This window comes from Physella acuta, unplaced genomic scaffold (genome assembly GCF_028476545.2).
Source record: "Physella acuta isolate Inbredline_101_S28 unplaced genomic scaffold, ASM2847654v3 ptg001535l, whole genome shotgun sequence".
Classification (NCBI taxonomy): domain Eukaryota; kingdom Metazoa; phylum Mollusca; class Gastropoda; family Physidae; genus Physella; species Physella acuta.
The window spans coordinates 200,232-217,899 of record NW_026733050.1 but is presented as its reverse complement, the minus strand read 5'-3'; the positions used below and the strand labels follow the sequence as shown (position 1 = coordinate 217,899).

Sequence of the window (17,668 nt, the reverse complement as noted above, 5' to 3'; positions counted from 1 at the left end):
CTCTTTCTATATAAATATAGAAGCGTAAAAATAAAAATCAATATTTCCCCCTCAAGCCGAATGGTGCGGCTACGCCCCTGCGTCCAAGGGCGAGAATCAGCGATCAGTACAGTTAGGATATAAAACCAACTGAAATTGTTTGTGCGTTGCCCTTTTGGTTACCATTGTGTGTGGAGAGGCGCTCGATTTGGTGCCGGGTATATTTTTATCTGGCCTGCGCTGGGCTTTCACTTTCCTGTGGGCACGTTGGGCGTTATTGAACGGTCAGTCTGGTTTATTTCAGATCGTTTGTTTCAGAGGATTTATTTAGTTTAACTGATTTATAGACTATTTATTTTAGATAATTTATTTTAGATAATTTATTTTAGATAATCTTTTTAGATAACGTATTTTTGATGATTTGTTTTAGACGATTTATTATAAATAAATTTTAGATAAATATGTAAGATTATATATGTGAGATGGTTTACTTTTGATTATTTATGTTTTTTTTAATTTAAGTATGTTTTAATAGCCATTTTAAAGTTTAAATAAGTTTGCACATGTGAACACATTTAGTTTTGCTTCTAAACATTTCAACTGCATTTTAAAAAAACACATACCTGCACATCACAACTTCTAAAACGTTGCATTATTTAAATACTAAAACTGATTGTGTTAGCATAGACTTGTACCAGTGATTGTGCTATTCAGCTACATCAGTAAACTTCAGAATAAATCATTATAATTCGTGCATGATAACACAAAGTTTGTTGCAATTTCTGTCGTGTTGTTTGTTGTTGTCTCCCTTTTCTGATATACCGGTAGACTTACTGTCACATTTTCAGTATGGAAATCCCCTTTTTAAATCTAAACTTACAATGTTATAAAAGCAGATGAAGTAGAGTTTATCTGATTGTTTAAACTTTTAAGGGAGTTTGTGCAGTCAAACCATGCAGCCCCTATGCCTGCTTCCCCCCCCCCCCCCCCCTCAAACGTTGACTCAAAACCTGCGGACTCGAACTCGAGACTTTAAACACTCGAGAGCTCTACCACTCGACCGTGGTGCCACTCCCACCACCTTAACCCCCCCCCCCGCCCCACCACCTTAACCCCCCCCCCCTCCCCCCCCGCCAGGTTGTTGGTTACTAATGCTCAACTTTTGCTTCTCTCTGGGATTAGATCTCTGTCCAATGGCGTGGAGTCACGCCCTGCTCGTTGCTGCTGCGCTGGTGGCATGTCACATCGCTGGTGAGTTTTTAAAAACAAAAAAAAAACAACAACAAAAACAAAACAATAACTCATCTTAAACCATAACTAAGGTTAGTGTTTATTCGAATCGTCTTTATAAAGTTGAACGTAGTTAGACCTACTGCAGCATGCAATATATTTAGGTTTTCTGAAATTCATCGTTGAATTTATACCTTTCAATTATTAGACGTTAAGTTGGGTTTTTTTTTTTAATAACAAAGTGTCAACATCTAGCATACAACAGCGCAACTAAGTTTTCGTTAGAATTTAGCGAGGTCTGTGTTTAAATAATTACCTAACTCAGGTTTTATTTTCCTACAATTTCTCTAAACTCATTTTTTAAAAGTTGAAATTAGCACTAGAATTTTGAACTACTACAAGGATATAATTTATACTAGCCAAGTCAACATTGAGAGGGGGGGGAGGAGTGGAAACCGCTGATATAGATGTCACGCGTTGTAGTTAGTTTTGCGTTTATGTGGAGTTGTATGTAAGAATTAATGTAACCATTGCAGTGGTCTTTGAAAATTTGTTTAAAGTGAATTTCTCTAAGCAATCACGGTAAATATTTTCACTTTTCAATTGCTTCAAATGCCACGGTTGAATATGTTTGGTTAAATTTCTAAGCGACGTGTTTAGAAGGTTAACTCTCGAAGGTCTCGAGTTCGGATCTCCGTCCGGACTCTGGAATGTAGGACGTCCGTGAGTCCACCCAGCTCTAATGGGTACCTGACTCAAGTTGGGCAAAGTCAACACGTCGGGGCATAGTGGTGACCACACCATCCCTTCATATACCGAGGTCGAGAATAAAAAATATTAACTCTACTTCATCTACCCTATGGACCTTTAGATCTGTAATGGGAGCTATGCTTTCCTTTATTTTAATGTTCATACAATGCGCTAAACAATCTAGTATCAATTTTTCCTGGAAGTAAAATGAATTTTTACCCACTTGAAACATCTCATTTGTATTAAGCTTCCTTGAGTAGCCTATGTTGTATCGAAATAGACTCTAGATAATATCGAAATAGAGAATAGATTGTACAGAAACAGCCTAAAACTATATACTAGAAGGACACAAACAGACAAAGGCGTCTTAAAACACGGCGGTTATAATCTACAACGATAGTTATATTGGAACCGGCTTTTGATAGTTAGTCAACCGGCAATTGCAAATCGTTTCGAGTTTCGGGGAATAAGCAGTCATTGGATCTGCGATAGAGCATTAGATTGTCTTGTTTTAAATAAAACACCTTTGTGTTCCAAGACAGTATTTGGGTCGATAGGAAGTCAATAATATGAAACGTTTTAACACAGGATCATAGGCGGATCCAGGGGGTGGCTTCACAGGAGGGGGTTGACTTCCCCCCTCCCTTCCCCTAACCAATCAACATGGACCGTTTGCAATATGAAATATATGTAACATGGAACTTTTATAACATGAAATATATGTAACATGGAACGTTCATAACATGAAATATATGTAACATGAAAAGTTCGTAACATGAAATATATATAACATGGAAAGTTTAACATGAAAGATTTTAACTCGTTGCGTTCGTAGAATGAAACCTTTTAACACGGTAAGCTCGTTATCCGGGGCACTTCTTACAAAACCTTGAACATAATTCAACAGAAGCCTCCTAAGTTATTAAACAAGTTATTTATGTGTGGCGCTAGCTGAATTTTTTCTTTATGAAACGTCTTCTGATCATACAAAGGACTTAAGCCACGACTAAGTCGATCGGCCGTGCTGAGAAAACAAGGTTCAGTGTGCAACTAATGCACCAGTTCAATGGGTTTAGCCGCTGTTGGTTTTTCTTATCTACCGACCTTATTGATAGATCGTGAAAGGGTTAACAGTTTTTATAAGGGTGGAGGGTGGGGGTGTTAGAAATGATAGATCGTGAAAGGTTTAACAGTTTTTATAAGAGTGAAGGGTGGGGGTGTTAGCAATGATAGATCGTAAAATGTTTAACAGTTTTTATAAGAGTGAAGGGTGGGGGTGTTAGCATTGATAGATCGTGAAAGGTTTAACAGTTTTTATAAGGGTGGAGGGTGGGGGTGTTAGAAATGATAGATCGTGAAAGGTTTTAACAGTTTTTATAAGAGTGAAGGGTGGGGGTGTTAGCATTGATAGATCGTGAAAGGTTTAACAGTTTTTATAAGGGTGGAGGGTGGGGGTGTTAGAAATGATAGATCTTGAAAGGTTTAACAGTTTTTATAAGGGTGGAGGGTGGGGGTGTTAGAAATGATAGATCGTGAAAGGTTTAACAGTTTTTATAAGAGTGAAGGGTGGGGGTGTTAGCAATGATAGATCGTAAAATGTTTAACAGTTTTTATAAGAGTGAAGGGTGGGGGTGTTAGCATTGATAGATCGTGAAAGGTTTAACAGTTTTTATAAGAGAGAAGGGTGGGGGTTTTAGCAATGATAGATCGTAAAATGTTTAACAGTTTTTATAAGAGTGAAGGGTGCAGTTGTTAGCAAACAAAGCCGGATTACTTGGAAAGCAGCAATAAATCTGTGATATTGAAAGTAAGATCACGTGATTACTAGAACTAGGCTTTTCTTTATTACTGAGTGGAGACAAATTTTTTGACAAGCTCGTACAGGAGGAGTTGGGGGTATGGGGGGGGGGGGGCAGGGGAGGATCAGGGGTGGGGGAGTAGTTGTAGCAGAAATAAGATTCAATGAACTCAAAGGCTGTGTGGTGACGTTGCCCCATGCCATGATTATAATTTTAATTAGAAATACATAACTGAATAAATAATTATATATTTTCATTCATTACATTCACAATTATCAGAGACACGTATTGTATGCGACTTTAAAAATTAAATGCGTAGTTACATTTTGATATTTGTTATTACGAAATTTGATCTATGTCCTTGTATGTCATTGACGAACAATAAAGTCGATTGCATGTTGTGAGTGTGGGGGGGGGGGGGGGGGGGGGGGGGAAGGTATCTGGTATATCAGAACTTTGATCTAAGTCCTTGTATGTTATTGAAGAACAATCAACTCGATAGTGTGGTGGGGGTGGGGGGGAGGGGGGGGGGCGTCTAACGAAGCGTGTCCTTCCTTTATGGTGGCATACATTGAAATATATTTTTCGGGGAATCTAAAAATATTTTCATATACTCTGCGTTTTTCTTAATCCTATACTACGATTTAAATACCCAATTAAAATGTTGAATTTTTTTTTAAAAAGATGTTTTAAATTTTCTAATTTGTTATTTAATTTTGTTGGTTTATAATTGCTCTGTTCTAATTAGGCCTAATATAAAATTTTGTTTCAATTTTACTATTAATTCAACTTTTTTTTTTTCACAGCTGTAGAGGGGTAAGGACATTTTACTTTAATATTTAGACTTAACACTGGTAGAAAGGTAGTTAATTAATTAGTTTAAATTGGTATTTAAAAATATGAGTAGTAGTGGGACTACTATGGTCTATTAGGCTATGGAACCATATCATTATTATGACAGGAAAGAACTTAAATTGATGATCGAAGATTAGATTTTTAATGTGTAGGCTTGTATGTGTATATAGATCTAGATCTAGACCTATACTAAATTTTGTGTCAGGAAAAGTTAAGTCTCTAAGATGAACTCCTATGTTGAAGAGCTCGGGTCAAAGGTTATGTTTGTAAACACAGGCGCCCTAGCGGAGAGAGCGGCGAGAATGAGCCCTACCCCGTGGTCTTCTCGGTGGTGGCGGTGGTCGGTGGTCTCATCGGCCTGGTCGCGGTGGTCATCCTTTGTTCGGAGACCAAGGTCAACCCTAACGTCGTACGCCGAGGTAATTTTACTCTTCTCTTTTATTACTCAACTTAAATGCTCACGTATGATTATACTTATACTGTTCTATTTTTTTATCCCCCTCCCCCCCCCCCCCCCCCACCACACAAACTCAAGCATTTAGGTATTTATACTGTTCAGTTTTATTTTATTCCTCAACTTAAATTCCCACTTATTATACTGTTCTATTTTTATCTCCCCCCCCCCCCCCCCACACACACACAAACTTAAGCATTCATGTATTTATAATGTTCAGTTTTATTTTATTCCTCAACTTAAATTCCCACGTATGATTATACTGTTCTTTTTTTTTATCCCCCTTCCCCCCCCCCCCACACACACACAAACTTAAGCATTCAGGTATTTATAATGTTCTGTTTTATTTTATACCTCAACTTAAATTCCCACGTATTATACTGTTCTATTTTTATCTCCCCCCCCCCCCCACCACACACACACACACACATACACACAAAAATTAAGCATTCAGGTATTTATAATGTTCTGTTTTATTTTATACCTCAACTTAAATTCCCACTTATTATACTGTTCTATTTTTATCTCACCCCCCCCCCCCACACTCACACACACAAACTTAAGCATTCAGGTATTTATAATGTTCTGTTTTATTTTATACCTCAACTTAAATTCCCACGTATTATACTGTTCTATTTTTATCTCACCCCCCCCCTCCCACAAACTTAAACATTCAGATATTTATAATGTTCTGTTTTATTCCTCAACCTCACACCTCCCCCCCCCCCCACCCACACAAACTTAAGCATTCAGGTATTTATAATGTTTTGTTTCATTTTATTCCTCAACTTAAATTCCCACGTATTATACTGTTCTATTTTGATCTCACCCCCCCCCCCCACACACACACAAACTTAAACATTCAGGTATTTATAATGTTCTGTTTTATTCCTCAACTTGAACTCCCAGGTATGCAGTTCTATTTTTACCCCCCTCCCCCAGCCACACCTCCTACAAACCCTCAAGTTGATTACAAGGCACCTCCCTCCGGTCGAAATAGAAAAAAAAAATATAGGGAAAATATATACTTCACTCAGTGTCAACCCCCTGTGTCCTGATTACATGTGGAGAATAAGGCAGGAACAAAATCTTCGCCACGCCTCCCTGTCCTGGGCAACATAGTTTCTTCCAGGAATATCTTCGAGGGGGGAGGGGGGTCCAAAGTCTACCGCCCCCCTCCCCCCACCCCCAACCCGAACGAAATGGAATTTATATTTTATATAGAAAATATATACTTTACCAGTGTCCGCCCCTCCCCCTTAAAATTTAGTCCGTCCCCCCCAAATTTTCAAGTGCCCCCCCCCCTTCCACAGGAAAAAAGTCTACTCTAGTGGACAAGCCATCAGAGTTCTTGCCAGGTTTTGCCTGTGGTCAGCACCTCTTCCTCCATCTCCCTCCTCGACATTCCCAATAGCCCTCCCCCCCCCCCTCTCTAACTTTCCAGGTAGATTCCATCTCATTTCCATGTTTGGGTCTAGGGTTAGGGTAGCAACATTAGCCTAGAAAACAAGTCTTATCAAATTTCACTTACTTACAAATACCATGGCGTTATGTAACTATCAGCCTGTATGTCTTTGACTGGTCAGGCCCGCCTGAGTGGACCAACAACCTGGTGTTGAAGAGATCCATGGACGTGGGTTTCACAGATGTGTCTGATGGTATACACGTCGCTGGGCCCAATCACGTGGTCAGGGAGAGGCTGGGGATGACCACGACCGACGCTGCTAGGTGGAATGCTGGGATGCATGAAGGGAAACACGTGTTTGAGGTGAGTGGACAGGTGTGGTGAGTGGACAGGTGTGGTGAGTGGACAGGTGTGTGAGTATACAGGTGTGGTGAGTGGACAGGTGTGGTGAGTGGACAGGTGTGTGAGTATACAGGTGTGGTGAGTGGACAGGTGTGGTGAGTGGACAGGTGTGTGAGTATACAGGTGTGGTGAGTGGACAGGTGTGGTGAGTGGACAGGTGTGGTGAGTGGACAGGTGTGGTGAATTGACAGGTGTGGGTGTGTGGACAGGTGTTGTGAGTGAACAGATGTTGTGAGTGGACAGGTGGGGTGTGTGGAGAGCTGGGAGAGGAGAAACACGTGTTTGAGGTTAACGGACAGGTGGGGGCGGTGTAGAAAGGTATGGTGAGGCGAAATGTGTGGTGGGTTTTATAAGTGTAGTAGTTAGGTGAGTAGGTTATAGGGTGTTCTTGGCAATAGACAGGTGGATTGACAGGGTAGGTGTGTATGTATGCAGGGAGTGTGGCAGGTGAGTGGACAGAGAAAGCTCTCCACACTTATCCACTACTACCCACCACTCCCACACACTACACCAAATTCATCAATGTAAGGCAATAGCTGATTTTATGGGGGGAAAACCAATGCCCCTTGTATGTCAACACGTCAATAGCCTTATTTCACTTTTACAACATGTCATTTGGCTTTTGAATATGCCATTAAATCAAAGTCAATTGAATATCAATCGTCATTTGGCGAATTTCAGTTCAATCAGAAAATGTAATTTGGCCATTATCAAATAATATCAACAAATAATTTGGTCAATGTCTCTTTTATATTACAATATTGTTTGGCTTTTTATCAATATTTCATTTAGCTTTTTTTATCAACACGCTTTTTGGCAAATGTCATTTGCATATCAACAAGTCATAAGGCTTGTATATCATTTGTCTTGTGTACGAAAATTTCATTTGACCAAAGTCACTCTAATATCAACAGATCATCTGGCCTATGAAAAACAACCGTGGCGTTTCATCGTGCGTGGGCGTGGGATCTGAAGACGTGAAGCTCAAGAGAGAAGGGCGGGTCAGTCTTGTGGGTGACCACAGCCAGTCCTGGGGGCTGGACATGCCTAAGCAACGTGCTCTCCACTTTGGCAAAGTCCAACAGAGGCTGTACCTGGCCGTGCCTGACAAGTAAGTGTCCAGCTGGTTTAGAAGATACGGGCAGAAGCTTTCTTAACCTCGGCAAGCACGACTTGGTAGTTTGCGAAATGTTTTGGAATACATTACATTAAGGCCAGACACCACACATATTTTCAACAACAATTTTTTTTTTGCTAGAATGGGTTTTACACTAATTCTGATAGTAACACCATTTAGCTATCTAATCTGAACTTTTCAAACCTCAACAACCCACGGTTATCCTTTTATTGCAATGTGAAACATGATACCCCCCCCCCCCACCCCTCCACCCATAATTCGATTTTATGAAACTATGACATTAATTATTCGATTTAATTGAAATTTGACAATATTTATTCTATATAATGTAACTATTACATGATTTATTCGATGTATTAAAACTGTGATATGAATTATTCGATGTAATGAAAGTATGGCATGAATTATCCAATTCTATGACATGAATTAATGAAGAATTCGATGTAATGAAACTATGATATGAATTAATGAACTATTCGATGTAATGAAACTATGGAATGAACTATCCTATTTTATAAAAGTATGACATGAATTATTCGATGTTTTGAAACTATGGAATGAACTATCCTATTTTATAAAAGTATGACATGAATTATTCGATGTATTGAAACTATGACATTCTAATTCCACATCAGGTACTACATGTACATCGACATGGACTCTGGCACCGTAGGATTCGGCGCTGACGTCAAAGAGTTCGCGCGCAACGCGGAGTACTTCGGCAACATTCTAACGGGAATTCCCAAAAATCCCAAGAAGCCAATGTACCTGATGGTCAGCATGTGCAATCACAAGGAGTGGGTCCAGGTTTTCTACAGGGGGTCTGCAAGTACGTAGGAAGCAGATTGGTTTTTTTTTTTTAAATTTTAATTTTTATATTTTAGCTAATAAAACAAGGCAAAGATTTAGTTCTTGGTAGAGCTCGCCCAGACGCGTAGCGACCCTTCCCGGCGCCCGGGGACAAACTTGCAATTTACACCCCTTTCAAACTTTCAATTGCACCCGCCCCTCAAACTTTCAATTGCACCCCTACCCCTCAAACTTTCAATTTGCACCCCCCCCCTCCCCAAATTTTCAATTTGCATCCCCTCCCCCTCAAACTTTCAATTTGTTTTTCCAACACATTTTGGCCTCCTAATGTCTGCGTCCGGGGACATATGTACCCCCCCCCCCCCCGCTACGCCTCTGAGCGAGCCAATTAGAAAGATGGATAGAATAGGAATTATATTCAAATATTTCGGATCTTGTGTGAGTGGGCGGATCTAAGGATAATATAGATTAGAAGAATGCTTTTTAAAAACTCAACCAATATATTAAAAAGGGATTTAGTTTTAAAATTTAAAAATTTCAACGGTAATTATTATTATTTTTTGCCTCAGTAAAGAAAAGATTGATGTTTTGTTTTAGGCTTAGGGGTCTTTGGTAAATGACGTTACTTCTTGGTGCCGATTCCCCCCCCCCCTTCTCCTCCCCACCCTGTTTTTTTTATCGATACATGTCACAAAAACTCAGACCGCGTTGCAAAATGGACGCAATTTTTTTTTAAGTATGAAAGTCATAAACATCCTAATGTATTTTTTTTTTAGCAAAGGGCAAAGGCTTTGATCTGGTGAGTGGTAAACCTTTCTACGAGGGTGAAAGCGAGCCGAAAGAGGAGAAGAAGAAGGAGACCCCGCCCCCGCCCGCCGCTCCCGCCGGCAACGTCATCAACATTATTAACTCTAGTAAGTAGCCAATCAAACGTGGCGTCCATGAATGTTATTGTTATTTCTGTTTTATTAAGCACTTGCCGGAATCGGCTAGGCGCTGTCCTGGCCACGATTAAGAGAAAACTGATATGCAGTGGTTAAAGACTTACGAGTTTTGGATCACCAAAATGTCTACTGATGGCTATAAAAATATACTTTTCCTAGTGGAGTAAAGAATCAATGTCACAAGTGGTGCAAACTTTTTCCATTTATATAGTAATTATAGTTACGAGCCGACCCGCGGCATATCATACGCCGCTATTTAGTTGTTGTTTTTTCTACTTTTCAGTTATTCATAATTTGTGAAATCGACGCAACCAACGCTGCCACTGAAAATATTTCTTTAAAACACTATAAGTAGCTCGTTAAGGACTATAACCCCCCTCCCCCCACCCCCCTCCGTTAAAGTAAACTCCACTTAGTTAGCCCCCCCCCCTCCCTACGTTTAAAATCGTTTCAAACTAAATTATCTGCCCCTAATAGTCGTCATTAAACCCGGCTCTGTTTATAAACATTTAGAGTGAACCACAGCTCACCAGACCGTGTAGGGGTGGGAGTGGTAGGGAGCGCGTTTACAGCTTGTTTTCTAGCGTCACCCAGAAGAGAATTATATATATACGAGCCGGCCCGCGGCATAACATACGCCGCTATTTAGTTGTTTCTAATTTTCACTAACTCATAATTTGTGAATTCGACAGTACCAACGCTGACACTGAAAATATTTCTTTAAAACACTATAAGTAGCTCGTTAAGGACCATAACCCCCCCCCTTCCTTCCCTCCCCCCTCCTCCCCCCCCCCCCCCTACGTTTAAAATCGTTGGCTCTGCTTGTAAACATTTAGAGTGAACACAGCTCACTAAAACCATGTAGGGGTGGGGAGGTAGGGAGAGCGTTTGCAGCTTGTTTTCTAACGGCTCGAAGAGGAGAATTATATATATAGATATATAGATAGATATTTAAAAAAAAACAACCTTTCAGAAATATGAAGCTTAAATGTTTTACTACAATCTACTTTTTGTTGTTTTAGATGCAGCACCCGCACCAGGCGCGTACCCACAAGGGTATCCACCTGGACCATACCCACCAGGACCATATCCACAAGTAGGCTACGCTCCAGGACCTTATCCACCAGGACCTTACCCACCTTACCCACAAGGGGGGTACCCACAAGGGGGGTACCCACAAGGGCCTTACCCACCAGCCATCACTGACGGCCACCACGATCAGGGCCACCACGGCAAGGGCCACAAAGGCAAAGGTCACAAAGACAAGGGTCACAAAGATCACAAAAGAAGCGGCTCCTCTTCATCCTCTTCCTCGTCCGACTCAGACAAGGAGTTCAAGAAGGGCCTGAAGAAAGGCGGGGTAAGCCATGATTCATAGACTAGATGAGGAAGGGAAGTGAGGGGCTAGTCAGAATTTTTGAAGGAAGGGTTAAGGGTTAGGCTGTGCTAAGTGAGGGTATCTACAAAGATAGTAAAGGGTGTGGAGGCGAGGGTTTATAACCGAGTGTTGAGGAAAAAAAAGTTGACATTAATGTTTATCTCCTAAACATGTCGTAAGTCAAACGGGGGAGGGGTGGTTAGAGCAACAGATATAGGAGTTTGAAAACATAAATAACAATACGTTTTTCGTTTGTTGCAGAAAATGCTGGAAAAATTGTTTTAAAAACAAAGTACGCCTAAACTATGATAGCCGTCTTTGAGCTGAGGGCTGATATAATTGAACCAAAGCCACAAACTGCTGCTTATTTTGTGTAGTCTGTTATCCAGTTATTATTAAGTCACATGGTAAAAAATAATTCAAAGCAAAGATTTTGATTATAAATAGATTTGATTTTTTATAGTACAAAAAATGACACTGTGAGCACATACGTTTTTACATTATTGTAATGTATGCCATCTAGATTAGATAACGAATTATATAATGTTGACAAAATAGTCCGGTGAACATTCCAATGTTTCATTTATACGCTTTAGCCATTAAAGAATTTTTAAATTTATTTTGCCCATGGAAACTAAACAAATATTCATCGTCTTTTTAATAATTGTGTTTGTTACGTAAAACTATAATGAAACTCAACGTCTTTTTAAAAACTATAATTTATTAAAAGTAATAAAATGAAACATTATTTTATGTGTGAACTTCATCATGTTTAAACATGTATGAAGTAAAATGTTAAAACAAGCAAATGAGTAGATCAAAGCATTGTTTGCTGTGTGGGACTGTTTGTTATTAAACTTTTGTGATATTTTTTTACAAGTTTTAAGCTAGCTGGTTTAAACATCCTGCAGTATTTTAAAGCCACCTGTGATATTGTAAAAACTCAAACCTTTTACATTTTGAATGATCAGCTCACATTGTACTTTTTGTTTACATTTTTTTCTATATACGATTGCTATCTGATAGTTAGTATTGTTAGTGCATTGCTCAAATAAACAAATTAAAATAAAACCCTAACTCCCATGCGCTGTTTTTATTTTTTATTTTATAGTATCTTATTTATCATCTTATTCTAAAACATACCAAACAGAGAAAGTACAAAAATATCATCATGGAAACCATTATTATGTATCTCCGCAATTGCAATACCAACACACTTCTGTGTAATGTATGAGAAAAAAATGTAGTGCGGTCCGTAATTTTATTATTATAAGAGTACAAAGACCCAAAATCTGCTTATGATATTCTAATTCGGACTTTGGCTGGTCACCCATGGCTGGTCCCCGGACTGGCCGGTTAATGTCTGAATCAAGAAAGCTTTTTTCGAATTTTGGACGTACTATGGGAGGTGATATTGGCCAAATGCGTACTTTGTCCGGATTGGCCAACTTCACTCATTGATCGCAACATATAATACGTGCTGTGACAAACTTGCTTTTTATTTCTATACGAGAAAAATGGCCCGTTGAGGAAGGATACACCGGGCGCTAGGTTGATAGTGCTGTCTCTTTTCTCTAAACAAAAACCACCCCCCCCCCCCACACACACCACCCCCACCCCCACCCACACCCCCACCCACACCACCCCAACCCCCCACCCCCCCACACACCACCCCCCCATACACCACCCCCCCACCCCCACCCCTACACACACCACCCCACACACACACCACCCCCCACCCCCACCCCCCCCCCCCCCCCAAAAAAACATGTCTACCGTCCCATTCAACGAAATATAATTATATACTTTTTCCAGTGTCCGCCCCCTCCCCGAAAATTCTACACCCGCCCCCGAAAATTTCAAGTACCCTCACCCCTCTCCGGGGAGGAAAAAGTCTAAATTAAAACCACCCCCCACTCACCCCCACCCCCCCCCACACACACACACCACCCCCCCCCCCACCCCCCACCCACCCCCCCCCCAAAAAAAAAGCATGTCTACCGTCCCATTCAACAAAATATAATTATATACTTTTTCCAGTGTCCGCCCCCTCCCCGAAAATTCTACCCCCGCCCCCGAAAATGTCAAGTACCCCCCACCCCTCTCCGGGGAGGAAAAAGTCTAAATTAAAACCACCCCCCCCCACTCACCCCCCATCCCCCCCCCCCACACACCCCCCCCTCCCCCCACCCCCAACCCCCCCCCCCTAAAAAAACATGTCTACCGTCCCATTCAACGAAATATAATTATATACTTTTTCCAGTGTCCGCCCCTCCCCGAAAATTCTACCCCCGCCCCCGAAAATTTCAAGTACCCCCACCCCTCTCCGGGGAGGAAAAAGTCTAAATTAAAACCACCCCCCACTCAACCCCCCCCCCCCACCCCCACCCCCCTCAGACGTTCTTACGCGGGGGTGGGGCTTCGCCCCTACCCGAAGAATTGTATGCAAGAAACTCTTCACGCAAACCATTTAGATTAGACAACATTTCCTTTTTTTCAATGTTTCAATGACGTCATTACATTACTGTGTGCACTCTCTGGTTTGAGATTATGTTCTACTCTACGCTAAATGTGTCGACGTCATATTTCGTTTTTCGAATTACTGTGCAGGTTTTTAAATTGCTTGTCTTTTCTCTAGAGCGTTCTTGTCAGACAGATAGATAGATAGAGAGACAGCGAAACTATTATTATAGATTGTTACCCACTTGGGGGAGTTGTGACTGTCGTGATTGTATTTCGTGTGATTTGTTTCTTAATGTTTTAATCCCTTTATACTAACCATGTCGAGAAAAAAAAAGAATAAAAGAAAGTGGTCGGACGAATATGTACAAATACACATGTATAAAAGAATTCGATTGGAGTCAGCATCCTAACTGCATGATTTGTAAATAATACCACGTTGATCAATTCGAGTCTAGCACCGGCTAAATCGGCTAAACTCCATAACTACTGACTGGACTTAAAAGTACCACTTTAATTAATAAGCGCCTGGATTATTTTCAATTTTAGATTAATTTTAGTCCGCCCCCCCCCCCCCCCAAAAAATAAAAAATAAATAAATAAATTCAAGTGCCTCCCCGGAGAGTCTGGAAGAAACACTGCATGGAGCTCACTTTTGTTTATGAATTTTATACTGTAGTGTAGGCCTGTCATAACATTCTCGTAGGCTAAAATCATACTAGATATCTAGTACTATTAGTATTAGTGTCCTGATCTCGAATGACCAGCAGAGTTTCCTCCAGGCATTCTACCGCCTGTAATTTAGACGTAATTTATGTAATTTATATACAGAAGAAAGTCTACCGCCCCCCCCCCCCCCCCCCGAAAGTTTCAAGTGCCCCCCGGAGAAAAAAGTCTGGAAGAAACACTGATGACAAGGCTTTCGTTTTCAAAATATTTGTTTATTCGCCTCATTGTAATTGCTATTGGAACTTCTAGCAAAAGCAGGTTAGTCCAGCAACTATTGCCACACCAGAAAGACCACAGACAAGAATATGCCATTAAGGAATAAGAGAGTAGGACATGTCGGTACCTTTTGATGTATTTGGTACATTAAGAAAATCGTCTAAGATGTGCTCTAGTAGAAAATCCAATAAAAATCGAACTCAAATATACTTTTGTGCTGTGTTTATGTGTTAAAGATACAAACAATGATTGTTATAATGATTGCCGTGTTATTAGTTAATACATTGTACAGTTTGTTCCTGATTTGTAATTTCAATATATTTTTTGGAAAAAAATGTCCTACATTCCAGACGGTACTTATAAATACCACTATATATTTGGGCCATTACAAATTTATATATCTGAGTTTCCTTCGACATATGCTTTAAGTGTGCCAAAAGCAATATAGTAGGGAATACAGTGCTCGCTTATTAATTCAAGTTGAAACAGCGCATTTCTGACCGGCAGAAGTCAGGTTGATTTGCAGTAAATGTTCATTGCTTTGTTTTTGTGTGAAAATCATATTTTATTTAATTTTTTTTTAAATGTATAGATTTCTACCTATGTTTTGAATTGAAAAAAAAATAAACCGGGAGTGATCTCCCCTAAACTTTCTCGAATATTCTAATACGAGAAAAATGGCCCGTTGAGGAAGGATACAACGGGCGCTAGGTTGATAGTGCTGTCTATTTTCTCGGTACTTTAATTTATACAAAATATAGTCATAGGCATATCCCTAAACAATGCACCTAATCTCATTCATTACAAAAGTCGCATTTAGAGTTTCTTTCAGGCAACTCTACTTGGGAGGAGGGGGCTTCGCCCCCCTCCCCCACCCCCCCCCCCCACACACACATACTCCATAACATGTCTACCGTCCCATTCAACGAAATATAATTATATATACTTTTTCCAGTGTCCGCCCCCTCCCAGAAAATTCTACCCCCCCCCCCCCCCCCACCGAAAATTTCAAGTACCCCCACCCCTCTCCGGGGAGGAAAAAGTCTGAAAGAAACACTGGTCGCATTTGTAGATAGATTAGACAAAATTGCCTTTTTATTCAATGTTTACTCGAGAATCAATGACGTCATATTACTGTGTGCACTCTCCGGCTTGAGATTATTTTCTACTCTGTGCTAAATTTGACGACGTCATACTTCGTTTTTCGAATTACTATGCATGTTTTTAATTTGCTTGTCTTTTCTCTAGAGCGTTCTTGTCAGATAGACAGACAGCGAAACTATTATTATAGACGAGAAAAATTATAGACGAGAAAAATGGCCCGTTGAGGAAGGATACAACGGGCGCTAGGCTGATAGTGCTGTCTCTTTTCTCTAAACTAAACCACCCCCCCACACACACACACACACCACCCCCCCCCCCCCAAAAAAAAAAACATGTCTACCGTCCCATTCAACGAAATATAATTATATACTTTTTCCAGTGTCCGCCCCCTCCCCGAAAATTCTACCCCCGCCCCCGAAAATTTCAAGTACCCCCACCCCTCTCCGGGGAGGAAAAAGTCTGAAAGAAACACTGGTGTCGCGTTTAGCCACTACCCGAAGAATTGCTTTAAAGAAATTGCAAGAAAACCACTTTTTAGATTAGACACATTAATTAGGCGGTAGTTTTATTATAGAGTATCGATGAAGAAATTTCTTTTGAGTTAGGGAGGGGGGGGGGCTCAGACGTTCTTACGCGGGGGTGGGGCTTCGCCCCTACCCGAAGAATTGTATGAAAAAAAACTCTTCACGCAAACCACTTAGATTAGACAAAATTTCCTTTTTATTCAATGTTTACTCGAGAATCAATGACGTCATATTACTGTGTGCACTCTCCGGCTTGAGATTATTTTCTACTCTGTGCTAAATTTGACGACGTCATACTTCGTTTTTCGAATTACTATGCATGTTTTTAATTTGCTTGTGTTTTCTCTAAAGCGTTCTTGTCAGACAGACAGCGAAACTATTAGTATTAATAACACTACGGGGGATGGCAACTCGGGATATAGACTTCTAGACATGATTTTTAATCCATTTTAAATACTGAAATTTTTAAAAATAGAATATAATCTCGTAGAAAAAAGAAATGCACACCAAGTGAACGCTAAATAAAGATGTGCATAATAGTGCGCAATATTATTAGTACTTTATAAATTTACATGCGTTTTTGAGAAATCGGAAGTAGCGTAAATAAGTACTTCCGATAAACGGAAATTACTCAAAATTTGACAGAAGGTAGAGAATTAGATCTTCTACTTACATATCAAATTTCATTTATCTATCTGAAATAGAACTCAAGTTATAGGCTTTTGAAAAATTCAAAGTAGAAAAAGTACCACTTCCGGTTATCGGAAATCGCTCAAAAGTTGATACGGATCTACGATTTTGATAAAATACTTATATATGAAATTTCATCAACCTAGCTGTAACGGTACTCAAGTTATCGTGTTTACACATGGACACACACACGGACAGAATTGGATAATCCAGTTTTTCCAACTCCATTACGCATAAAACGCCAAAATTTTTATATATCTGAGTTTATAATTTTTGCCCGATTAAAATAAGTCTTCTATATCCCGGATGTGATGAAGGACTGAGGAGTAAAACGGTGAAAACTGTCCAAATTTAATGTGATTTTTGTGCACGATTACAAGACTTTCTCTATACTTCGTATATACGAGAAAGTAAAAATTGTATTTTATTTTTCCTGTTAAGAAGGGTTCGGTGAATGCGCATATGAAAATGGTGGGATTCGGTACCCCCAAAAAAGGGTTAAACAATTGGCCTACGAACTATTTAAAAGTAACTAGACTTTTATTCTCTTTCGTTATTATTTAGGCTATGGCCAGCCTCCTTGACAGTTTTCTGCCCAATTGGTACTAATGCGCTGATTGGCCAGCGTCTTTGCCTAACTATGTTAACCTAGGCTAGGGCCTAGTCCTAGGCCTATCCGCATTCGCGCCACGAGGCGTAGATCTTGATTCTACCTGCAGAACGTGGTGATACTTTAAAACTTTTATTAAAAGTTCAATTTAGTACCTCAGTGAGATTCTATAGATGTAGATCTCGGAATCT

At 40.1% G+C, this 17,668-nt stretch overlaps 1 protein-coding gene across 1 annotated transcript; it reads left to right on the top strand.

Moving 5' to 3' along the window:
* The first annotated feature begins 3,540 nt into the window (after positions 1-3,540).
* On the top strand, positions 3,541-12,229 carry LOC131928734 (uncharacterized). The gene is made up of 9 exons (XM_059284828.1): positions 3,541-3,550; positions 4,565-4,574; positions 4,890-5,032; positions 6,654-6,835; positions 7,789-7,985; positions 8,648-8,841; positions 9,599-9,736; positions 10,789-11,126; positions 11,406-12,229. The coding sequence occupies exons 1-9, from the start codon at positions 3,541-3,543 to the stop codon at positions 11,427-11,429; spliced, it is 1,236 nt and encodes a 411-aa protein (XP_059140811.1). The 3' UTR covers positions 11,430-12,229.
* Positions 12,230-17,668: the final 5,439 nt, after the last annotated feature.

What these genes read in the sequence shown, in the direction of transcription:
- LOC131928734 (XM_059284828.1), top strand. An exon ending in TACCTGGCCGTGCCTGACAA is followed by an intron (nt 7,986 to 8,647) that starts GTAAGTGTCCAG and finishes ATTCCACATCAG; the next exon opens with GTACTACATGTACATCGACA. An exon ending in AGGGCCTGAAGAAAGGCGGG is followed by an intron (nt 11,127 to 11,405) that starts GTAAGCCATGAT and finishes CGTTTGTTGCAG; the next exon opens with AAAATGCTGGAAAAATTGTT.